At 42.5% G+C, this 25,017-nt stretch overlaps 2 protein-coding genes across 4 annotated transcripts in view; one reads left to right on the top strand and one right to left on the bottom strand.

Annotated features, from left to right (window-relative positions):
• Positions 1 to 768: 768 nt before the first annotated feature.
• Armt1 (acidic residue methyltransferase 1) lies at positions 769 to 14,993 on the bottom strand. Its single transcript, XM_070010627.1, has 5 exons — positions 14,646 to 14,993; positions 13,485 to 13,590; positions 9,559 to 9,803; positions 6,023 to 6,182; positions 769 to 3,665 (listed from the first exon to the last, which is right to left on the bottom strand). Exons 1-5 carry the CDS (start codon positions 14,684 to 14,686, stop codon positions 2,898 to 2,900), a joined length of 1,320 nt encoding a protein of 439 aa, XP_069866728.1. The 5' UTR covers positions 14,687 to 14,993; the 3' UTR covers positions 769 to 2,897.
• The window catches only part of Rmnd1 (required for meiotic nuclear division 1 homolog), a 29,796-nt gene continuing 19,726 nt past the window's right edge, over positions 14,948 to 25,017 (top strand). The window contains exons 1-2 of one of the 3 annotated variants that reach the window (XM_070010626.1): positions 14,948 to 15,196; positions 20,123 to 20,640. In XM_070010626.1, the coding sequence (XP_069866727.1) occupies positions 20,137 to 20,640 (504 nt within the window). In that variant the 5' untranslated portion in view covers positions 14,948 to 15,196; positions 20,123 to 20,136. The remainder of the gene's footprint in view (positions 15,197 to 20,122; positions 20,641 to 25,017) is intronic. The other 2 variants (XM_070010625.1, XM_070010624.1) reach the window with 2 other exon arrangements.

Genomic DNA, 25,017 nt, shown 5'->3' on the forward strand with positions numbered 1-25,017 from the left:
CTTTGTATTGAACTCAAGCAGGATAGTCAGCAGTAGGACTTGTGCAAGGAGGGAGAGGGATGGGGGGGGAAGGGACCTGAGGGTGTGACTTCAATGGCTTCACCTGCCTAGCAAACATGAAGCCCAGTTCAAATCCCAGGACTGCCAAAGAGATGCCATGATAAGCACTTTCTAAATATTGACAGTTTACAGCTTATAAATCTAACATAAATACTTTTCTAAGAAGCCTAGAACAGTTGGACGGTTCCAAATAATTAGCACTACCTGAAGACTGCTGAATTTTATTGCAGAAAAAGTTGTCTAAAGATGTTCATTGTTTTTTTTTAATTTAATTTTATTTGTGAACATACTGTACAGAGGAGTTACAATTACATGGGCAGGATAATGCGTACATTTCTTACCAAGCATTGCAGCCTCCTCCTGTGTTTACCCTTCACATCCCTTCCCAGCCTCCCCCCTCCCCCCCAATCCCAATCCTTCTCCTTCCCCCCCTTCCCCCCCTCCCTCCCCCCCCCTGCACCGACGTTGTAAAGCTCATTTTGGACATGACAACTTGTACTTCTCATTGCTGCAACAGGTCCACCTGTATCCTTAAACAACTGGTTTGTCCCCATCTCCTCCACAAGTTATACTGACATCAAATATAGTGAAAGCAGGGGTTATACTGTGGGGGAGGGACATACAAAGCAACAAAGAGATAATCTTATAAATGCATTAGAAACACATGCATGAAAGAAAAAAACCTTAAAATACACATCTAAGGGTTCATTTTCCTGACATCACATTATCTGACCTTTTCCGCTTGACTCATACATATACTAGATATTACAAATAAGGGAAACCATGGGACCTATGTTTCTTTGGGCCTGGCTTACTTCACTTAATATAATTTTTTCCAAGTTTTTCCATTTCCTAACAAATGGGGCAATGTCATTCTAGCAATCCCACTTTTGGGCATTTACCCAAATGTTCATTCTGTTTTTATAGAGAAAAAGTTAATCTATACTACAAAATATTATGATTAAATAAATGTAGCCATTAAAAGTAACATTTTGGGCCAGCTACCAGATCATATCTGTAATCCCAGCTATTCAGAATAGGTTGAAAGGTGAAGATCACGGTTCAAAGCCAAAAAGGGCAGAAAAAAATCCATGAGACTCTTATTTCCAATTAACAAGCAAAAAGTTGGCTAAGTGGAGCAATGGCTCAGGTAGTAGACACTAGCCTTGAGCAAAAAAGCTAAGAGACAGTGCCCAGGCCTTGAATTCAAGGTCCAGTACCAATAAAATGAAATAGGCTGCTTTATACAATTTTTTTTCTGGTCCTGGGCCTTGAACTCTGGGCCTGGATATGTCCCTAAGCTCCTTTTGTTCAAAGCTAGTCCTCTACTACTTTGAGCTACAACACCACTTCCAGCTTTTTCTGTGATTAACGGGATAAAAATTTCATGGAGAAGCTGGTGGCTCACGCCTGTAATCCTAGCTACTACTAGCCTGGGCAGGAAAGACCGTGAGACTCCTTTCTCCAATAAACCACCAGAAAACCAGAAGTGGCACTGTACCTCAAGTGGTAGAGCGCTTGCCTTGAGCTGAATAGCTGAGGGACAGCGCCCAAGCCCAGAGTTCAAGCCCCACGATTGACAAAAAAAAAAAAAAATTCATGGAGGGGGCTGGGAAGGTGGCTCAGGGGTAGAGTGTTTGCCTTGCATGCATGAGGCCCTGGGTTCGAATCCTCAGCACCACATAGGCAGAAAAAACCGAAAGTGGTGCTGTGGCTCAAGTGGTAGAACACCAGCTTTGAGCTGAAGAGCTGAGGAACAGCACCCAGGCCCAGATTTCAGGCCCCAAAACTGACCAAAAAAATAATAATTTTTTTTTCATGGACTTTCCTGCCTAGGCTGGCTTCAAACCACAGTTCTCAGATCTCAGCTTCCTGAGTAGGTAGGATTATAGGCATGAGCCACCAGTGCCCAGCCATTATGAATTTTATTATCTCATTAGATCTCAGTTTTAGTTTTCCTCTCTTGGTTTTCCCCCTCTTGAGGAAAAATAAAAACAGTGGGATTTTTCAGTACAACTCATTTTATTATTCCAGTGCAAGAAAACATTTCCAATTCCAACTGCAGTTTCAAAACAAACTGACATGAATTTTTAGTTTTTAATATCTGTGGTTATGAACAATAAAATGTGTAATATAAAAATGAATTCCTTGTTGGTATTATATAAATTCAATGCATAGGAATATTTTCTATGTAAAGCAGTTTTCTAAAGTTGAAAACTAAAAATCTGTTCATTTAAAATGCTTAGAGCTAATAATCATTTCAGGTGATTATAGCGAGCATAAATAAAATGTATGTGTTACACTGTTCAATTTTGTGCTTCCTGGCATTCATTTTTCAGGTCAGTCAACACACAAACACATGCAATAAAAGAGACTATTAAAATGAGACAGTTCAAGGACAACAGGAGTTGTAATTCACTTATGAGGTATCACTCCTATATGTTCAAGCATCACAGTTGTAAAAAATGAATCTCTTTACAAAGAGTCACTAAAATGTATGTTTTCACTGAATAATCATTGTTCTAGGAGCTCAAAATTAAATTCCATGCTCCCTAGAATATCAAACACCATGCAGTATGCTAAGAAAATAAAACAAAACTAACTTATAAAGGAGAATTTATTTATAATTTGCTTTTCCCCAAATTAGAAATAAGTTCTTTAAAGCTATTTGGAAACTATACGTTTACCTTGTAATACTTTCTGAAATTCTGGCACAAGTATAAATATCAGCCACTAGCTTAAAACCCTCCATTCCCAAAGCAGTGTGGTGGGGCCATTGTCACCCACGGGCAGCAAGTGCGCTTCCAGGGTGCAAAGACCTTTCTACACAGCTGGATTCAAACTGGCCCATCAAACTGGAATATGCCATACTTCCCCGTGGTCAGCCAGCTGGGATCAGAAGCTGTGAGCTGCTCAGCGAGCCCAGGTGGCAGACCCACCTGAATCTCTGCCTTCAGTGTTCTTATGCTGCACAGAGGTGCAGGATGGAAGCCATTCAGAGCCTCATGAAATGGAACAGTGAACTCCCATTTTTTGTCACCTGCCAGCTTCCTATAATTCAAATCACCCTTGAATATAATCAGACATGCCTTCTGTAGTTCAGCATATAAGTCAGGGGCAACCTGGAACATGGCACAGTATGCATAAGGCAGAGTCCAAAATACATGATCGTGGTAAACCCATCTTCCTGCTTGCACGTACTTTTCCCAATCACCCCCACACTTGGCCAGGTGCTCATGATTACCATGTTTTACTTGCTCCATCACCCAGTTAAAGTCACGTAGAGTAGTATCAGAAACAAACCACGGAATCATTTTTCCATGAAAATGAATCTCAGTAGCCAATCTAGAGGACAACAAGAAGTCAGCTAATATAAAATCTGTAATAAGTTCAAACCCAGAATTATCTAGAACAAAATCTACTCTAACTATGGATGTTTTTTTTCTTGTTTTTCTCAATTTACTAAGCAATGACCAGAGATGCTGCATATCATTTACTAAGATGAAAGGTTTTAAGTCTTCCAAAGAATTCAGTAGATCAGTCTTCTGAGAACTACTTTCTCCCCCAGATAGAGACAAGTCACATTTATTTCCCCAGAGTGAAATCTGAAAAAGAAAAATACAGAAAGTCATCCTTCTTTTACATAACCAACATAAACTAGCTGGGCACAGTTGGCTCACACCTGTAATCCTAGCTACTCAGTAGGCTGAGATCTGACAGCCTGGGCAGGAAAGTTTATGAGACTCCTATCTCCAGTTAACCACCAAAAAGCCAGAAGCAGAGCTGTACCACAAGAGGTAGAGGACTGGCCTTGTGCACAAAATCTCAAGTTCAAGCCCCAGGACTGGTACCAAAACAAAACAAAAAACCCAAAGCAAAACAAAACAAAAAACCATATTATAAAAGGGATGGGAAAGGGTTGCTAAAGTATTCATAAAATTATTTCAACAAAATTCTTAAAATGGGGCTGGGAATGTAGCGTAGTGGTAGAGTGCTGGTCTAGCATGCATGAAGCCCTAGGTACGATTCCTCAGTACCACATAAACAGAAAAAGCTATGGCAATGTGGCTCAAGTGGTAGAGTGTTAGCCTTGAGCAAAAGCTCAGGTGCCCAGACCCTGAGTTCAAGCCCCAGGACTGGCAAAAATAAAACAAATTTTACAACATTCACAGAGCCGCACACCAATGGTTCATGCCTATAAAATTTCATGCCTATAATATTCAGAAGGCTGAGAAGTGAGGAATGCAGTTTAAAGCCAGCCTGGTCAGAGAAAGTCCAAGAGACTCTTATCTCCTATTAACGACCAAAAAGCTGAAAGTGGAAGTATGGCTCAACTGATAGAATACCAGGCTTGAGCAAAAATGCAAAGGGACAGAGCCTAGACCCTGAGTTCAAGCTCCAGGACTAGCACCAGAAAAAAAAAAAAAAAAGAAAGAAAAGAAAAAGAAAAGAAAAATACATGTTTAGGACTATAGGCTTTGAGTCAAACCTGGAGCCAATCCCAGTATCCTCAGTGAATAATCACCGGCAAGTCAGATCTCTCTGGCTCAGGTTTGGTGACTGAAAAATGAGATCATAAGACTTTCCTCACCGACTTATTCTAATTAACTAACATGACGCATATAAATAATTTGGTTAATAATGTACCCAATATTTGCATATAAAAGTACTCAAAAATAGTAGCCAAAACAGACCCTAATCTCATTTGTGATTTAAAATTAGGCATGTGGCCATGCACAGTGATACGTATCTGTCATCTCAGCTGCATGAGAGGAGGCTCAGGTTAGGGGTACTGTATGAGCCCAGGAGATCACAGACAGCCTGGGCCATATAGCAAAAGCCCATTTTGAAAAGAAACAAAACACACAGTAACAAAACTACTAAAATTAAGAAAACACATGTTCCAAGTTGGGCGCCGGTGGCTGACACCTGTAATGGTAGCTACTCAGGAGGCTGAGATCTGAGAATCACAGTTCAAAGCCAGCCTGTGCAGGAAAGTCTGTGAGACTCTTATCTCCAATAAACCACTAGAAAACCAGAAGTGGTGCTGTGGTTCAAGCGGTAGAGCACTCGCCTTGAGCTGAAGAGTGCACGGACAGTGCCCAAGACCAGAGTTCAAACCCCACGACAGACAAAAAAAAAAAAAAGAAAAGAAAAAGAAAACACATGTTCCAATCAAGAGTATTATTAAATAAGGGTGTCAGGGAGAAGCCAACTGACAAGGGAAAATAAAGACAATAAACTGTAAAGAAATAAAAGCTTAAATTGGGGAGACAGATGGGTACCTTATTTTTTTTTAAGTGAAATTTAGGCCACATCAAGGAAGACTGTACACCCCAGAGCACTCACAGCTAATGAGGAGTCAGGGGAGGGCCTGTGCACTAAGAGAATAAAATGCTTATTGTGAGTGGTCTGGGCATACTGCCCCCCTCCCCATATTACAAGACCACCATTAGCCATTAGTCTCCCTGAAGTCTCACTTTCACTACACTTCATGTCTTCCTGTCCATTCTCTGTGCTTAGTAGACAGTTGAGTATGTGTCTCATATTTATGTGGGTGCTGAGTGGGGGGAGAGGGGAGGAGCTTGCCAAATTAGATGACAGAAGACATCCTGGCACTCATCCTTCTTTATTTTTTCAGTCTAAGACCAGGGTTCAAACTCAGTACCTGATGCTTTCCTTCACTGGCTAGTTCCAGAGGTGCCGCAACTCCAACCCCTGGCTATTTCTTTTTTTCATTCTTCTTCACAATGTATTTCAGTTACAGGACAAGAATATATTCAAAGACTACTCCTGAAAGTATGGGTATCTAGACATGGCATACTCAGTGGGGAGTAAAAATAAATTTGAAAAACTAGTATTAAAAAACAACTATTATAATACATACATTACCAAACTGTAAAGTAATAGTTAAGTCAGTATTTACTAGCACTTAAAAACATTCAGATGATTTGATCTTTACCTGTAGAAGTTTAAAAAATTCATCTTTCAGCTGATTTTCATCCAGGTCTTCAACTGTCAGCTGTTGCAAGTAAGTACATAAAACGTTGACAGACTCCTGAGACTCTAAGAAATTTTGCTCTTTGGATTCTTTAAACACATCAAAGTCATCAAGTGGTGGGCTACAGTAGGAGAAAAGCATAGGTGGGACATTTATAAAAGTCCTCCTTGAGACTGGGAATGTGACTCAGTGGGAGTGCTTGCCTAGCATCTAGCATGCATGAGGCCCTGGGTTCTAGTCCTCACTACCACATACACAGAAAAAGCCAGCAGAGGTGGTGTGGCTCAAGTAGTAGAGTGCTAGCCTTGAGCAAAAGAAGCTTAGAGACAGTGCCTAGTCCCTGAGTACAAGTCCCAGGACGGGCAAAAAAAAAAACAAAAGTTTAAAAAAATCCTCCTGTCTGTCATTTATTTCTTCCCTCCTTCTCTCACCCCCTCTTTTCCTTCTTTCCACATTCAGTACTGCAACTCAAAAGGAAAGAAAACACCATCTTGTCTCAATAAACAATTATACAAAAATAACTCCCCAAATTCATTTTAATATATTGGCAGAGGCTCCCAAGTTAAACATTTTATTAGAAGTAGTAAATAATTTGGTGACCATGTCTTTAATTATCCAACAGAGATTCCAGAAGAGATTCCAAGAGAAAATGGGTATTTTGTTTAAAAGCTATAGTTATGCTGGGGGCCAGTGGCTCATGCCTTTATCCTAGCTACTCAGGAGGCTGAGAGCTGAGGACTGAGGTTTGAAGCCAGTCCAGGCAGAAAAAAATCCATGAGATTTTCTCTCTAACCACCAAAAAGCTAGAAGTGAAGCTGTGACTTAAGTGGTAGAATGCTAGCCTTGAGCAAAAAAGCTCAGGGACAGTGCCTAGTTCCTAAGTTCAAGCCCCAGGAACAATGTGTACACGTACACACAAAGGCATAGATTAATCACCAGTGTCCAAGGCCATACTTCCCTGAGGTTTACTGAAGAATCACATTCTCTGTTAGTTCCCTGTACATATCCTTCATACCACCTCCTAGTTTGCAATTACAATTATTTGACTGTCTATATTCCCTAACAGTTCCATAACAACAAGGGTTGGCCTATTTATTTCCAACACTCTGTATCTACATAAGTGTTTAACAGTTTGTTTACAAATGTTTGTGTGGTTTGAAAAGAGATCGATATTCCTTCAAACCACCATATTTTCTGGCTTCTCTTGGAATGTTAAGCTTTAGTTCTCAGTGGGCAACAAGAAAAGGTGACACTGACCTTCTTTATGTAAGAAATAATCATGGAAACTTTGGTGGGGGGGGGGATTGGGGGGGGGCGGGGGGGAGGCTGGGAAGGGATGGGAAGGGTAAACAAGAGGAGGCTACAATGCTTGATAAGAAATGTACTCACTATCTTGCCCATGTAATTGTAACCCCTCTGTACAGTATTTTCACAATAAAAATAAAAAATAAAAAAAAGAAAGAATCATGGAAGGTCTGTTTTCAAAGCTAGATATCTGATGAGACCCTGAGTTCACAGTGGCAATCAGAATCGAACCCAGAGCCTCAGGCATACAAGGCAAGCACTCTACCACTGAGCCACCTTCCCAGCCCCGGGACTGATTTTTTAATACAACATACCAGCATCTATGCAGCACATGACGGTGCCTCCTCTGGGCACTGTCACCAGGTGAGGCTACACCTTTATTCCAAGGACGCTGCCATTGCCCAAAGCACTTTTGCAATTTCCCCTCTGGAATTGTCTTCAGAACCTGTGACACATTATCAAAGTGTCCTGTCAATACATATCGTCATAGTTCACTTTTAAAAACAGCCAAATCACTCAGAGCAATTTCAATGCAATAAAATATGTCATCACACTGAATAAAAACTTTTTTTGGGGTGTAAAATGAGTAATGACCCAAAATATAACAAAACCAATTGGTTTTTTGTTTTATTTCTTTTTGAGGCTTATAAACTGGCTCTGAAAGAAATTCCAGAGGACACAAAGGTATTTTTAGCAAGGACAGCATTGTTGCTGACTTGAGTCAGTCTCTCAAGGTGACTTAAAAGGGCAAAAAACTACTTGGGAACAGGGGTCGAGTGCAGGGAGCAGCAAATAGCTCAGACCCAATCAGGCCCTCCACTGGTTTTGAATGACTCATAGACCAAGGATGGTTTTTACATTTCTGAATGGACACAATGCAAATGAAAAACAGTGTTTTGTGACATATAAAATTCAATTTTTTTTGTGTCTACAAATAAAGTTTCACTGAAACACAGCCATGCTCTTTCATTTGCATATCCTGTTGTTAATTTCTAGATAGAAGTAAAATACCAGTCTATGTGGCATCAGGGTCATGAAATGGCTTTTTTTTTTTTTTTTTGCCAGTCCTGGGGCTTGAACTCAGGGCCTTGGCCCTGACCTTGGGTTTCCTTTTGCTCAAGGCTAGCATTCTACCACTTGAGCAACAGCACCACTTCTGGCTTTTTCTGTTTATGTGATACTAAGGCATCAAACCCAGGGCTTCATACATGCTAGGCAAGCACTCTACCACTAAGCCACATTCCCAGCCAACATGGGTTTTTGAGTAGTACTCTACTCCTGATAATTAATGATAGACTTCACTCTACCCTAAGATGGATCAACATATACTTTTTTTTTTTTTTTTGGTCCGGTAGTGGGGCCTGAACTCTGGGCCTGGGCGCTGTCCCTCAGCTCTTCAGCTCAAAGCTAGCGCTCTACCACTTGAGCCACAGCGCCACTTCTGGCTTTTTTCTTTTTTTTTGTTTATGTGGTGCTGAGGAATGGAACCCAGGGTCTCCGGCATGCAAGGCAAGCACTGTACCACTGAGCCACCTTCCCAGCCCTCAACATATACTTTTAGAACAGGTCTTGTCTTATTGTAGAAGTGAATCCTTTCTAAGAGTCCTAAATAAGTTCATACTTGATAGGCCATCTCATATGTACTATAAGCCTGTGGATTACAATTGTCAAGAATCTATTCAATTGACAGCATTTAAATGTCCAACAGTACTATTAATATTTGCTGAACTCAAATGGATTCAAGCTTTCACTTGTTTCTATTCAAACCTACCCTTTACAACTTCAAAAAAGTGTAAGTGGCTGGGCATAGGATTACATGCCTATAATCGTAACTTCTCAGGAGGCTGAGATCAAAGCCAGCTGGACAGGAAACTCCATAAAACTCTTACCTCCAATTAACCACCAAAGTGCTGGAAATGGAACTGCATCCGGGCCCTGAGTTTAAGCCTTAGGACACACACACACACACACACACACACACACACACACACACACACACACACACACACACACACACACACACACACACACACACACACACACACACACACACACACACACACACACACACACACACACACACACTCTCTCTCTCTCTCTCTCTCTCTCTCTCTCTCTCTCTCTCTCTCTCTCTCTCTCTCAATAATGTATAAGTAATTTAAACCTTTGCTATTTGTTGATGAAACATTTACCTCTGCATAATGGCTTCATGAATTCTGCGATACATGTAGCATTCTACAAATAACCACGGGGACTGAAACCAGCTTGGTTTCCTATCACTTTCATTCAGAAGGCTCCGCTGATACTCCAGGTATTGATTCCATATGTCAGTATCAGCCCATTTGTCAACCAAGGGGATGATGGGCTTATCTGTCTGCAATTCATTCCGTAACTTAGAAAGAAGGGAAATAGCTTTCTTTTCAGCTTCCATGCCAACCTATGAAAATCAAAAAGAAAAAGATTGTGTTTGCGTACATATTTCTCTAGGATAACACAATTTTATAGACCTAACCTAAATTTAGGAAGAATAAAAAATACCATATTACAAACCTGCATTTTGTTTTCCATAAACTCTTATAAGCATTTTCAGTGAAAACATACAGATTTCCTCTTAACATGTTCATGCCCTATCTTCCCTGCCTTCTTTTTCCTAAGTGCTTTATAATTTTGGGGAGGGGAAAGGTAAGGGAAGAAAGGAGGAGAAAGTAGGAGAAGGGAGGGGAAAGAAAGGGAACAGAAGAGGAAAGGAGGGGAGCCAAGGAAGGGAGGGGAGGCAGTCTGGGCAAGGCTAGGCTTAGGTTCACATCTCTAATCCTAGCTACTCAGAGGTTAATATTTGAGGACTGTGGTTTCTAGCTAGCCCAGGTAGACAAATCTGAGACTTTATCTCCAATTAACCAGCAGTAAGCTGGAATTGAAAGTGTGATTCAAATGAGTCAGTGAGGAACAGAAAAAATCTAATCAAGAGTGAAAAGCCCTGAGTTCAAGCCTCAGTACTAATATAACACAAACAAAAAACAAGAACTCACAAACAAAGTACAAGCCTACAATACCAGCACTCAGGAGTCTGAGGCAACAGGATTCTGAAATCAAGACCAAACTGGGCTACAAGCTGAGGTCAAGGCTAGCCTGGGTATTTCAGCAAGACCTTGTCTCAAAAAACAAAATCAATAGTTAATAAGATACACATACAACAAAATATAGGAAATAAGTTTCAAACCCAGCTGAGTATTTTTATAAGATCATTATAACCATATTGATATTAAAGAAATTTGGCTCCTATTATAATATTCCAATAGAAACATTTCTCCAATCTCCACACCCCAAAGCTCCATCCTTTCTTGTTTTCCCAAGTAGAATCTATTATCTATTTTGCTGCTAGAAGGAAAGACTGAAGTACAGAAAAGAGAAGAGTTCATAAAAATTAAGTTTTAGGAACTTAAGAGGAATTCTGCCTCTTCTGGACCTCTACCCTAAATCCTTTCACTCCAACTTCCATTTAACAAGAAATTACAACTGAGATTTCCATAGGGTTCTAAGTACCCTTTAGAGGTACTATTATCCCTATTATCCCCCCACTTGCAGGCTGAGGCAGAGGTCTTACAAATTTGAAGCCAGTCTAGATTACAGAGTTTCTAAGAACTAAGATTTGTGTGTCAATGCCAGTTTATCATTGCTTTGATTCAGTGTAAACATTTACAGAATCCCATGTGTGTCAGACACTGCCTAGGGCCAAACAGGGATGGACAACACCAGGCTCCATCTCCGAAGGTCTCATAGCTGACCAAGCAGTTATCCAAGGGTCTGGGCCTCTGACTACTGAGACGGGAGGGCAGGAAATTGTAACACTGAAAGTCTGAGGAAAAAGTGTGGTTTTGCTGCAGCTGGGGGTTTAGGGAGCTTAGAAAGCATATTGGCCTAAGGGGAGAGGTCACAGATAGGAGAGGTCTACACAAGGAGAAGACTATTAAGACTACTAAGAACAGACTTTACTAATGCTGCCATTTTCCTAGGTCTTGTCCTGTGCCCAGAAGAATGTGAAACAAGGTAGAGCTAAAGGGACTATTAATAGATTTCTTTCCCTTAGGCCCCACAGTCCTCTGACATTTATGAGCACACAGCCCACGTAGCAATATACTAAGACTTACCACATTTTGGGTCACTCCAGTCAAAAAAAAATTACCGAACAATTGTAGGAACATAGAGCCAAAACCTCAGACAACCACATTTGGCTGAATTATACTTGAGTGTGAACATGTGCTTCTATCAAAAACAAAATCAAACTTATGGGATAAACACTGGAAGCATACATGAGCAGAAAAGTAAATGTCCAAGACAAGCTAGATCTTAGCAATAAAGAATAATAAGAAGCTAGAAGAGGTGCTGCACACCTGTAATCCTAGCAATCCAGGTATCCCTAGTTCTAGGCCAGCCTGAGCAACACAGTGAGACCCTATGTCAAAAAAAGAAAATAATAGGGCTGGGAAGGTGCTTAGGGGTAGAGTGCTTGCCTCACATTCATGAGGCCCTGGGTTCGATTCCTCAGAACCACATAAGCAGAAAAAGCTGGAAGTGGAGCTGTGGCTCAAGTGGTACAGTGCTAGCCTTGAGCTGAAGAGCTCAAGGAAGAGATTGCACTGCCTGGGACAGCGCCCAGGCCCCAAGACCTACAAGAGGAAGAGGAGGAGGAGAAGGAAGAGGAGGAGGAGAAGGGGGAGGAGGAGGGGGAGGGGGAGGGGGGAAGGAAAAGAAAATAATAGGAGATTCTCTATTATGCCAGAATTACTTTAGAAAGAAATGCAACATTATGCATCATATTGCCTGAGCACTGTCTTGCTCCATTTCAATTTGGCGAACAAACACCACCCAACATTTCTCTCAATCTTGGCTGTGAACTTTTTCAAGAAAATATATGGTGTACACATGATCTTTCAGTCTATTATATAACCCAAAGATTTCTTCTTTTTTTTTTTTCAGTGCCAGTCTTGGGGCTTGAACTCAGGGCCTGGGCTATGTCCCTGAGCTTTTCTGTGCTCAAGGCTAGTGCTCTACCACTTGAGCCACAGCACTTCCAGCTTTTTCTGAGTAGTTTATTGGAGATAAGAGTTTCATAGACTTTCCTGTCCTGGCTGGCTTTGAACTGTGAAACTCAGATCTCAGCCTCCTGAGTAGCTAGGCTTATAGCTGTGAGCCACCAGTGCCTGGCAATCCAAAGATTTCTATTGCCACTTGGAACTGGCTTAAGTGTCAACTGGTAGAACTTATCCTGGCACAAATCCCTTAAGTTCAAATCCCAGGACTGCTAAAAAACAACAACAACAACAAAAAAGGTGGAGTAAGAAAAGCTACTTAGAAGGCTGAGATCTGAGGATTGAGGTTCAAGGGGCAGACAAATTTGAGATTCTAATTAACCAGCAAAAAATGTAGAGGTGTTGCTCAAGTGTTAGAACACCAGTGCTGAGCAAAAAAACTAAGTGAGAGTAACCAAGCTCTGAGTTCAAGCGCTAGTACTGGCACATGGGTGCCGTAGTATACACACACATGCAAGTGCAATGGCACACTCCTCCACATACAAACACAGATTTCTGTTGGACCTGAACATATCAAGGCCTCCATCTCCAATAACATAGTAATTTAGAACCTCTTCCATTAATTAAATTGACAAGTAGACCTGTACCTAAACAAGGTTATTTTCAAGTCTTTCTCTGTTCTGAACACCAATGAATGTTTTACTTCACCGGTCCAAATGTGCCAATCCATCATGCTGTCCTTTACTTTGAGCTCTGCCTAGCAATCTGAACTTCTGGGTCCCCAGACTTCAAATTAAAAATATAAATATTGTAATTCAACTATGCTTGAAACTGTAAAAGCTTTTCTAAGAAAGTCAACTAGCCATTTGTCTGTTAGAAAAGATGGTATGAAATCTAAATAACTGACAGACTAAATTGTTAAAGCACAATTCTCTTCAGAACTGGAGATAGCTGTTCTATCATTGACAATTATAACAACATATTATGCCACATAATTTGGCTCATATCAACTTTTACATTTTACATGAGCGTTTAAACCTCCACTACTATTATTCTGAGGAATTAACAAAATTAAGCATAATTCTTACCTCTCCATATTTCTCAAAAAATTCACTTTTATGTCGATGCAGTGTATCAATAACCTTGGTTAAAATCTGTGGTGTTCTGTCTTTCATTGTAATATATGCAAATGATCTAGAAAAGAACCACATGCAAATATATTGCTTAGTAGCTTTGACACAAGAAGGTTGGCCAGTTTTTAGTTTCTGGAATGCCTTATTTAACTAAAAATTCCCTTTCGTGACAAACAAAAAGGTACACCAGTTTCCTACAGCAGGGCATTAAAATGTGAGAACTTCCTTCAAAGTGTCACTGCAAACTAAGTCATCAGGATGCCTCCAGTCGCAATCTCTCCCAAGTCTGTTCACATGTTCCTATCTTTCCCATTCTACCCTTTTTTCTATACCAGAATCAGTTTTACTTAGGAGACATGAACACCACACTGGGTTCAGTTTACTTCCTGTCTAAGGAGGGTCACTTTCTTCTAAATGTTCTCTGCAACATTTTCAAGAGCCGATTTCGAATATGAACTTGGCTGTTCAACGTATGCACAGGGATGCTGCTACATATATATATATACACACATATGCACATATGTGTATGTGTACATATACATACACACATGTATGTGTGTATACACACACACTGCGGTGGAAACTTCGCGTGCACTCAAAGCCCCCAATCACGGTCATCTGCCCGTACCCGGGTGCCAGTTAGATCAAATGGAAAATTCCTCAAGTCAACAGTTTAAGTGTTGAGTAACTTTTATTGCAATGCCGGGTACTTGTCCTGTGGCGTGACTAGTTCTGTTAATTCTTCTACTGTACAGGGGAAAGGCAGCTACGCTCCCGGAGGGCTCGAGTTTCAGGCATCTTCCGGGAGCCTGGCAACCACCACTCGCCGTCACTGTCATAACTTGGGAGACTATGAATTAATCCGACCCGCGCCGGGAAGGAGCGCCTCTCCACACTGCCGAGGCTTTCAAGAAACTTCCAGACCCCGGGCGCATGTTCCCAAGTGACCGCTACCGGCGTGGCCCGCGCGCCGCGCGGACGGCCTCGGGTCGCGGAGCCGCACGGCGGGACTTGAACTCGCCACCTCGGGGCAGCGGGCGCCCGCCGCTCGCTGCCTACAGTCCCCAGCCAGGCCTGGCTCCCCGCTAAAGTGGCCAAGAGAAAAACGAGACGAACCCCACGTCCCGGGCCGAGAGAAAGTCCGGAGGCTCCGCCATCGCGTCGGGCGCCACGCACCGTCGCGGTGCCGCCGCGAAGGAGTCGGGAAAAGGGGCGGTGTGGCTTTAAGAAACCTGCTTTTGAATGAGGAAACTTTATTTGGGGCCCGAACAAACAACGTCTGGGTCGGGCGCGCGGAGCCCTTCCGGGGACGCAAGCGGCGCAGAGGGCGGGGCGGGGAGGAAGAAAAGCCGCGGGGGGCGGTCAGGAGAGCGGAAGAAGAAAGCGGACGGAAGGCGGAAGTAGACCAGGACCGGAGGTCTCAGAACCTGGAGAGCGGAAGAGGTCGCGGCGGCGGGGTCACGTGATCCACACGTCACGTGCCCCGGCAGCTCACGTCCCGCCCAGCTCGAAGTTCGTGCGCTTGCGCAGTAGCAGGCGCCAGTCCCGAGTACTTCACCGTGAGCTTTGGTCCGGGACGCGGGCGTCTGCGGCCGGGACTGTCACCGCTCGGCGCTGCGGCGCGATCCTGCGATCCGGGGGCTTCCTTCTTCTCTTCCTGCGGAGAGGTTAGTGTCTCCCTTTCCCCAGCGCTTGTGGGGCCGGGCCCCCGGTTCTGTTCCCGGCTCCCGACTGCCCCAGCCCTCTCGGGTCACCGACGTCGTCAGCGCCGCCGTGACCCTCGGCCCCGGGCGGAGATCTTCGGTCGACTGAGCGGGACCCGAGCACCCGCTCAGCAAACGCTGCCCTCCCCGCTTGTATCTGCAAAGGAGAATAGCCTCGTGGATATCTGTTGTTTTGGAGCTCCAGATTGGGCACATTTACTTAAAATGCTCATGTTCAGCGAATATCTTTTATCAGAAGATACCTATTTTTTCCTTTTTTTTTTTTTTTTTTTGCCAGTTCTGCGGCTTGAACTTAGGGCTTGGGCACTGTCCCTGAGCTTCTTTTGCTCAAGACCACAGATCTACCACTTGAGCCACAGCATGGAACCCAGGGCTTCATGCATGGGAGGCAAGCAGCCCCAGAAGATACCTATTATTAAAAAGCAGAAATGTGCCTGATGATAGTGGCTCAAGCCTGTAATCCTAGATACCGAGGAGATTGAAATCTGAGGACCAGGGTTCAAAGCAAGCTCAGGCAGAAAAATGTGTGAGACTCCTATCTTCAATTAACCAATAAAAAGCTGAACTGCAGCGGGGTGCCGGTGGCTCATGCCTGTAATCCTAACTACTCAGGAGGCTGAGATTTGAGGATTGAGGTTCAAAGCCAGCAGGAAAGTCCCTAAGACTCATATCTCCAATAAACTACTCAGAAAATCAGAAGTGGCTCTGTGGCACAAGTGGTAGACTGCTAGCCTTGAGCTGAAGAGCTGAGGGACAGTGCCCAGGCCCAGAGTTCAACCCCATGATCAGAAGGAAAAAAAAAAAGCTGAAGTGGAGGTGTGGTTGAAATGGCAGAGCATCCCTGGAGTGACAAAGCTAGGAGAACAGCGCCCAGGTCATGAGTTCAAGCCCCAGTGTGGACACTGTGCTCAAGAACTGAGTGGCTGCCTTGTACTTCATTTTTGAAAGTTCCAATGAACTTGAATCCCTTAGGCATTATTGTCTGAGGATATACAACATAAAACACAAAAGTCTTTTCCCAGAATTAACATTCTAGAGAGAAAGATGAAAATCTTCTTCCCTCTTAATATTTAGTTTTAGGATGGTCACTAACATAAATTTTACTTACTTACCACTTGATCGATCATTTGCCACCCCCAGTAAGGTTTGAAAGGGATTTGGTGCTGTTTTTACTATCAGCAACTGTCACAATGGCCTGGCACACAGTAAGGATTCAGTTCATGTTTCTCATATGAATAACAAACTAAAAATACAAGGTAGGCAAGTGATGTTAAATGCAATGATAAATAAGAAATGGAGAAAGAGAGTGAGTGTCAGTTTTGGGGCTTTTGGTTGTAGCTGAAACACAGCTATACTTGAAGGTTGTGTGATGTGGATGAAATAGCTAGAGAAGAATTCACTAGGTGGAAGAAGTTTAACAGAGATCTGAAGGAAATGAGAAAGGGAATCTTAAAAGATCCCTGCAGAAGCACTAAGTGTAGACATCCAGATGGTCAAGGTAACTAGAGAAGAATTAACAAGGAAGAGAGCTATAGGAAATGTCAGAGTGGTGGAAAGGGCCAAAAATGTAGCTCCATTGGGGGCAGGGATGGGAGGGGGAAGCTGAGGAGAAAGGTAAGGAAGGGGTGACATTGTCCAAAAATAAGAAATGGATTGGGCTGGGAAGGTGGCTCAGTTGTAGAGCTCTTGCCTTGCATGCATGAGGCCCTGGGTTCGATTCCTCAGCACCACATAAGCAAAGAAAAAAAAAAGCTGGAAGTGGCGCTGTGGCTCAAGTGGTAGAGCGCTAGCCTTGAGCTGAAGAGCTGAGGGACAGCACCCAGGCCCAGAGTTCAGGCCCCACGACCGTACCCCCCCCCATAAAAAAAGAAATGGATTTATTACATGACTCATGAAGTAGTAACCCCTCTGGATAACACCTTAATGATAGCACTAAAATTACTATTTTTTAATGTAGCTCTATGAAGACCATCTTAAGACCTTTGGCTATTGTTATAAATGAAAGCCATTGTCAAATTTACTGCTGAGAAATGATTTGATTTTACTTAAGTTTAGAAAGGATAATTTTCATGGTCATGGTGGGAAGAAACTAAAGAGGGCCTGGAAGAGAAGGGGCTGTTAGAATAATCTGGGAAAGGCAGAACTACTTGGACCAGGGAGTAGCAGTGTTGGCGGTGAGAACTGGTCTGAATGTATCTAGTGGGATTGACTGATGGATGGGTTTGGTAAATCAAGAGTCAAGGTAGACTCCAGGCTTTTGGTTGTAGCTGACATACGGCTATACTTGCAGAATGAGGTCATGGCTTAACTGGCAACATGGCCTGCCTCCCAAGTGCAAGGCCTTGAGTTCAATACTGGAAGAAAACAAAGAAGTCTATAATTGCTTCTTGAATGGGAAAGCTTATAGGGAAAAAATAGTTTTGTGGGAAGATTTCCAAAACTCAATTTTAAGCATGTTAATTTTGGGTATTTGCAGAAAGATGTAGAGATAAAATAATCCCTTCTCATCAGTATATAGATAAAATTGGGTGAGATAGCTAAGAGCTGGTTGGGAAGCCAAGTGGTCCAGAGGCTGGACCTGTTTTTGAGCAAACCAACAAAAGAGACAAGGTTGAAGTCAAGGAGGAAAAGAGCAGTGTGGTATTCTAGAAGGCAAAGTGAAGCCAAAGTGATCACCTGGTCTCTTTGCTCCTTGACAAATCAACACTGAACAAAGAATTTGGAAAGGTGAAGGTTACTGGTGACTGACAAATAAATTTGAAATGGTAAGGATGGAAGCTCGAATAGAGTGAGTTTGAAATCAGAGAGGAGGGATTAGAATAGTAAATAAAATTCATTGGAGAGAATTTTATTGGAAAGGAATTCAGGAAAGTGAGATTAAGAGGAGGTTTTTTTTTTTTTAATAAGTGGAAGAAGTTATAGCATAGATATACAGTCATAGGAATGTTCTAATAAAGGGGAAAATAAATTATGGAATGGAAGGGGAGAGAAAGTCAAGAAAGGATGAGAATTTAGGGAAAAATGAGGGCTGCTGTCATAGCAGAAAGGAAGGCCAACTATATGAGCACAGAAGCAGTAGATAGGTGGGTTGATGATAGCAGATGGTTCATCTTCTGGAACTTCTTTTCTGACTGTTTATGTTGTCAGTGAAAGGAAGCAGTCATTAAGGGTGAGAAAGGAGGAGACCTGCAGGTTTGTAGAGAGAATGTAAGACTGTTGAGCAGCATGAAGAGAGTAGCCCTGATGACAGCATGAGATAGGACATCTTGGTCAGTCGGTTGGTTGGTCGGTCAGTCGGTTGGTTGGTCGGTCAGTCGGTTGGTTGGTTGGTTGACTTCAGTCACATTCAGCTGCAAGAATGCAGGCACAAATTAGGAGTGTTTTACGTATTTAGAGTTGATGTTATGTCACATGGGTGTGGAATGGAGAAGGACACCTCTAACTTCCAGCTCAGTGGCTGTACCTATTCCTGGACAATGATGAGCAGTAGATAGCCTGTCCCTGCAGGATGGCTTAGAACCTCCATGGCAGAGTCACTTGTCCTTTCTTCCATGGGCCCCTGGCCTCTAGGTGCTTAGCTCATTGTAAGAGCTGAGTAAATACTAAATAAAGGAAGTTGTAAGTCTAGATATTCTTAAATAGTTGAAATGTTAATGTGAAGAGGTCCCATCACTTTTTAATGTAACCTGTCATACCAATAGCTTTTTAAGTTTATATATGTGTATATCTTCTTATACAATCACAGGATTACATGATTATATATTATATGTACACAATACTACTGAGCTACAGCTATAGCCCTATATTTATTTACTTATTTTTGCTAGTTGTGGGGCTTGAACTCAGGGCCTGAGTGCTGTCTCTGAGCCTCTTTGTGCTCAAGGCTAGTGCTCTACCACTTGAACCACTTCCAGTATTTGAATGGTTAATTGGAGATAAGACTCTCACGGGGATTTTTCTGCCCCTGCCAGCTTCCAGCCATGATCCTCAAATCTCAGTCTCCCTGAGTAGCTAGGATTAGAGGCATGAGCCACTGGTTCCCAGCTTTTTTGTTGATGTTTTTTTTTGGTTGTTTTTTTGAGCAGTACTGGGGTTTGAACTCTGAGCTTTTTGCTTTCTAAGTTAAGTCCTCTATCACTGAACCACATCCCCCAACTATTTTCTTGCTTTGCTTATCTTGTACTAGGGTTTGAACTTGTGACTTTGTGCTTCTCATACTTGCTAGGCAGGTGTTCTATCACTTGAACTATGTCCAGGCCTCTAAACCTTTTTTTTGTTTTTGGTCGGTCATGGGGCTTGAACTCTGGGCCTGGGAGCTGTCTCTGAGCTCTTCACCTCAAGGCAAGTCTACCACTTGAGCCACAGTGCCACTTCTGGTTTTCTGGTGATTGACTGTAGATAAGAGTCTCATGAACTTTCCTGGACTTTCCTGCCAGCGCTGGCTTTGAACCATGATCCTCAGATCTCAGCCTTCTGAGTAGGTAGGATTATAGACATGAGCTACTGGTACCTGGCTAAACTTACTTTTTGTTTGTTTGTTTGTTTGGGTTTTTTTGGGTCCGGTCGTGGGGCCTGAACTCTGAGCCTGGGCGCTGTCCCTCAGCTCTTCAGCTCAAGGCTAGCGCTCTACCACTTGAGCCATGGCTTTTTTCTTTTTGCTTATGTGCTGAGGAATCGAACCCAGGGCCTCAGGCATGCAAGGCAAGCGTTCTACCACTGAGCCACCTTCCCAGCCCCTAAACTTACTTTTTTAACGTGTACTATTAGAATTTGCTTGTTTGTATTTTGAGGATTTTTAAAAGAAATATATGTGTATTAGAAACTTTAAAAAATAAAATAACTTGAGTTTTGAATTCATTTTTCTTGCAGCTTGAGATGTGGTAATGCCAGCCAGACTTCTCAGAGCCCTGGCTGGATCACACAGTATATTATCAAAGGCACATCAATATGGAAGATTTGTTCGGCTAGCATTAAAACTACTTAAGGAATCTGAGAATTTAACATGCAACAACACTTTGACAACACGTCACAACTTGGATTTATTCTTTCCAGTTACAGCAGCTAGCAGTTTGAATAAGCCGCAGGTCCTGGAAATGAACCGGATAATATCAGCTACAAGTAAACTCTCTCTACTAAACGCTGCACATTGCCAGAATGAAAAAGACTACCCTTCAACTGTGAAATCATGTAGTACATACAGGGAAGTGACCCACAAACCAAATCTCTTGAGTTCTGAGTGGCTCATAAAACCATTAAAGAGGACTTCCTCATCTACTGCAACTGAAACTGTTCCAAAACAAGACTTTCCACAGATCAAGAGACCACTGAAAGCATCTAGGACCAGACAGCCGTCCAGGACCAACCTTCCCATTCTGTCTGTAAACGAGGTAAAGTCCATGTGCTTGTGGCCTTGTGTTTCTCAGTCATTGCTTACTTGAAAGTAGTGGATGTTCATCACAGCCTTGTGGCTAACGTAAGAGAACTGGCCACCAACTCTGGATTCTTTTCAAGACCTTTGAAACCTAGTATATCAAAGAGGGACTTAAAACTGTCATTCTAAAGAATGAAGTGCACGTATAAAGACAAAATATAAGCCGGGCGCTGGTGGCTCACACCTGTAATCCTAGCTACTCAGAAGGCTGAGATCTGAGGATCGCAGTTCAAAGCCAGCCCGGGCAGGAAACTCCGTGAAACTCATCTCCAATAAACCACCAAAAAACCGGAAGTGGCGCTGTAGCTCAAGTGATAGAGCACTAGCCTTGAGCTAAAGAGCTGAGGGACAGCGCCCAGGCCCAGAGTTCAAACTACATGACCAACAAAAAAAAATTTTTAAAGACAAAATATAGTCAATGAAGAGATTAAAAAGCAGTTTATGGAGAGATGAGTTACTGACTTAGGAAAATTTTGGGAAAGAGTATTAAGTCCAGTTTGGAACTAAAGCTGTAAAAACACCTTAAAAAAAAAAATCAACCCAGAAATTCCTCATCAAATTTAAAAAGATGCAGCTTGGGATGGCAAAATGACCTGTCAAGGTAGAAGCAAAGAGCCTTTTTCTCCTCTCAAAGCTAAAGTAGTATTTATTACTCACTGTTCAGAGGGTGTTTTGGAGAATTTTTCAGCTATACTTTGCAGTTCTCTTCTAAGTAATACGTTCAGGATCAAGCTGGGTGGTAATGTCTCATGTCAATAATCATGGCTGCTTGAGACGAAGACCCAGAGGATCATGGTTTAAAGCCAACCAAGTCAGAAAAGTCTGTGAGACTCCAATTAACCAGCAAAATGCTGGACTGAAGGTGGGGCTCAAGTGGAGCATGCCTGCTATGAGTAAGAAAGAGAAGAAAGAGGGTTAGGCTTTGAATTGAAGCCCCAGTACTGGCAAAAAGAGTGAGGAACTCAGAATCAGGCCCTTCGTTAACCTTTGTATTTTACATGGTACCTTGAACTGTACCTTATACTTTATGGGTATTGATTTAGAATGGATAAGAAATGAGCTTTTTAATGTTGGCATTTCATCTTTGAAAATTGAAATATTGATCCAGGCACTGTGGCATACCTTTAGTTCCTGCTGAGGAAGTAGGATCACTTGAGCCCCAAAATTTGAGGCCAGCCTGAGTAACATAGCAGAACCCTGTGTTCAATGAACAAAAACAAAACATTCGGATTTTAGATATTTTTTAATTGGATTAGACCTTCAGCAGCTACCAGAGCATAGGTTAGAATGTCTGTCTTCAAACCTTGATTCTCAGGTGGGCCCTGAGCGTGTTCAATTTGACTGGCTGGGCACTTTGTGTTGCTTTCTGTGAGAGAGCTGCATTGGTCTAGAAGTGCTGGGTACACAGGAGACCCTGTTCCTAGGAACCTGGAGTGTGCTGCTGCCTGGCCTGCGGAGGTCTTCCCTGAGCAGCTTTCCATGCCCCCTTCAGAAGGTGTTTCTTGGTTTCATGACACAGGCATGGTCATTAACTCACTCACTCTCCCCTGCCCTGAGTGGAGTGATGGAGCTGAAAGTTCCAAGCTTCTCGCAGCCAGCTCCTGCCTGATGCTGTTCAGGGACCACTAAAAGTCAGCTCACGAGGTGTTCCTATCACTTGAGAAAGAAAGTTCAGGGGATTTAGGCACCGTGTGCCAGGAAGATTGAATATTATAACCCAAAGATGCATCCGTTACCCCATATCATATAGAAAGTTGCAAGGTTTAGGAGCTCTGTGGAAGGAACCAAGGATGAAGACCAAATAACTATAAAGTTATTATATCCCAGTATTGCTGTAAAACAGAAGCCACATTGCATAATACACTAATTTTCTTTAGTAATAGTACTTGAATTAAATCATTTCCTGAGCATATGATACTACTAAACAAGACTCATAAATATCTAGCCCCATCTGCTAGAACATGTTTTCTGTAATCAGAAAACCAAAACACATACAGAGCAATTATTTTCTTACATTTTAAAATAGGCCTAATTTTGCCGGGTGCTGGTGGCTCATACCTGTAATCCTAGCTACTAAGGAGGTTGAGATTTGAGGATCACAGTTTAAAGCCCAGGCAGAAAAGTCTGGCAGAAAAGTCTATGAGATTCTTTTTTTTTTTTTTTTTTTTTGTCTTTTCTTTTTTGGTACTGGGGATCGAACCCAGGACGTTGCACTTGCTAGGCAAGCGCTTTGCCACTGAGCTACATCCCAGCCCTATGAGATTCTTATCTCCAATAAGCCACCAGAAAACCAGAAGTGGTGCTATGACTCAAGAGGTAGAGTGCTCTCCTTGAGCTGAAGAGCTAAGGGACAGCGTCCAGGCCCAGAGTTCAAGCCTCATGACAACAACAACAACAAAAAAAAAAAACATGGGCCTAATTTTGAGCCTATATCCAAGGACTGTTTTAGATTAGCTTGCCACATCCATTTAAGAACAAATTGTTGGGGTTAGAGATGTGGCTTAGAGTACTTGCCTAGTGTATGTGAAGCCTTGTGTTTGATTCCTCAGTGCATCAACAAAAAAAGGCTGGAAGTGGCACTGTGGCTCAAGTGGTAGAGTGCTAGCTTTGAGCAAAAGGAGCTCAGGGACAGTGCCCAGGTCCTGAGTTCAAGCCCCAGAACTGGGGGGAAAAAAAATTGTTGATTGCATCCTAAAGCCTGAAATCTGCCTTACATTACATATGTAAACTTTGTATGTGTAAATAGTGCTTTTTAAAAAAATCAGAATTTAAAGAGCTAGGAAAAGATAAGTATGCAAATGAAATCTCAGAGTAGCAGCACCTTTGATTAATAAGTAGGGGCATGGTGGGGGGAGGAATGCAAGTATCAGACTCCATGGTTGTCTGTCCCTTTACTAGTGTGCTTCAGTAAAAAGATGAAATTTAAAAGCAAAGGTATCAAACAAGATGACAAAAAAGTCATTTTAAAACATGTATTTATGAACAGAAGCTCACAGCTTAGAGTAGTGCAAGCCACGTTGACTTGTGACATGGAGAGAACCTGAGCCAAATCAAATGACATGCTGAGAAAGCAAAGTTAACAATCTGCAGAAAACCAATGACAAAGACAAAGAATGGCTAAGTAAAAAAAGATTATTCATAAGCCATTCTGAGTTTTCATAAAAATAGTGATCGAATGACTTGTGTGTCAAAAGTTCTCAACTGTTCATTTTGGGGTTGGGGATTTAGCTCAGTGGAAGAGCGCTTGTCTGGCAAGTGCAAGGTCCTGAGTTCGGTCCTCAGCTCTGGAAAAAAAAAATGCTGTAAAAGATCAATATGGGGCTGGGAAGGTGGCTCAGTGGTAGAGTGCTTGCCTTGCATGCATGAGGCCCTAGCTATGAGTTTACTACTGTTCATTCTAGAGAAACCAAGTGCTTCCATATTTGGTGCAGTTACAAGACAATCCTCTACCAGTTTATCTCCTGTCTTCTGTTTGCGTCTCTACTTTTCCCACTCCAGCCCTCACTGGGCCTGCAGGCAGTCACACATCATTCTGACACCTTAATACACTGATTTTGCCCAGCAAGCCGCAGAAAACTTGGTATGTCCCCTATGTGCAGCCTGTTCGTGGGGGTCTCACCGGAGGCCTCCTGACAGGATTCCTTTCCTTCAGCCAGCTGCAGGGCCACCCTCGGCACACACCTGATCCTATGCCTGTGACTATTCCAGCCTCTCTTAATCCATACATATCTGATACCTGCGAAAGGAAGGTAGAACACCCTTCATCCCCTCATCCATTATTCCAGTGTATCCACTAGATTTCTTCTAATTGAAAGTACTTATGCTCTGCAGTTTGTACATGTACATGCTTCAGTGTGGGGAATCCTGAAGTCTCCATTTATTCCTCTGTTGCTCTTGAAGCCACACAGAAAGTGTAACAGGCTGAGGGAAGGTAAAACCAGGTCAGGCTGCTTCTTGAGCAAGGGCAGGGGTGGGAAGAAGAAACAAATTCTTAACACTGCTTCTGGCATTCCATCCTGTTAATACCTAGTAGGAAGGAACCTGGAAGCTGGGATGATTTAAGCCCTAAGAATAAATAGTGATTTAGTGACTTATAAACTCCTGACCAACCTAAGCTAGCAAGTGCTGAACAGTCTGGAGCAGCTTATATTTATCAGCCTGATTAAACTTTATAGCAATCCTATAAATTTTCGATCAGGTTTTAGGTCTGAAATCTTAACATGCTGATAGCTTTCAAACTTTCTGACCACATCACTAGTGTATTTTACATACATAGTGACTGGTATGCACACATGACAAACACTTCACATTTGCTTTTTTATGAATACTACTC

The sequence above is a fragment of the Dipodomys merriami genome, unplaced genomic scaffold, assembly GCF_024711535.1.
Source record: "Dipodomys merriami isolate MVZ:Mamm:240054 unplaced genomic scaffold, mDipMer1.0.p SCAF_8, whole genome shotgun sequence".
Taxonomy (NCBI): domain Eukaryota; kingdom Metazoa; phylum Chordata; class Mammalia; order Rodentia; family Heteromyidae; genus Dipodomys; species Dipodomys merriami.

Bases quoted from the DNA above. Each gene is read 5' to 3' on its own strand.
- Armt1 (XM_070010627.1), bottom strand. From the start codon at position 14,686: ATGGCGGAGCCTCCGGACTTTCTCTCGGCCCGGGACGTGGG. The intron at 13,591-14,645 runs GTTCGTCTCGTT...GTTCTTTTCTAG, and splicing joins CTCTCGGCCCGGGACGTGGG to ATCATTTGCATATATTACAA. The intron at 3,666-6,022 runs GTAAAGATCAAA...TTTCTTTTTCAG, and splicing joins AATTTTTTAAACTTCTACAG to ATTTCACTCTGGGGAAATAA.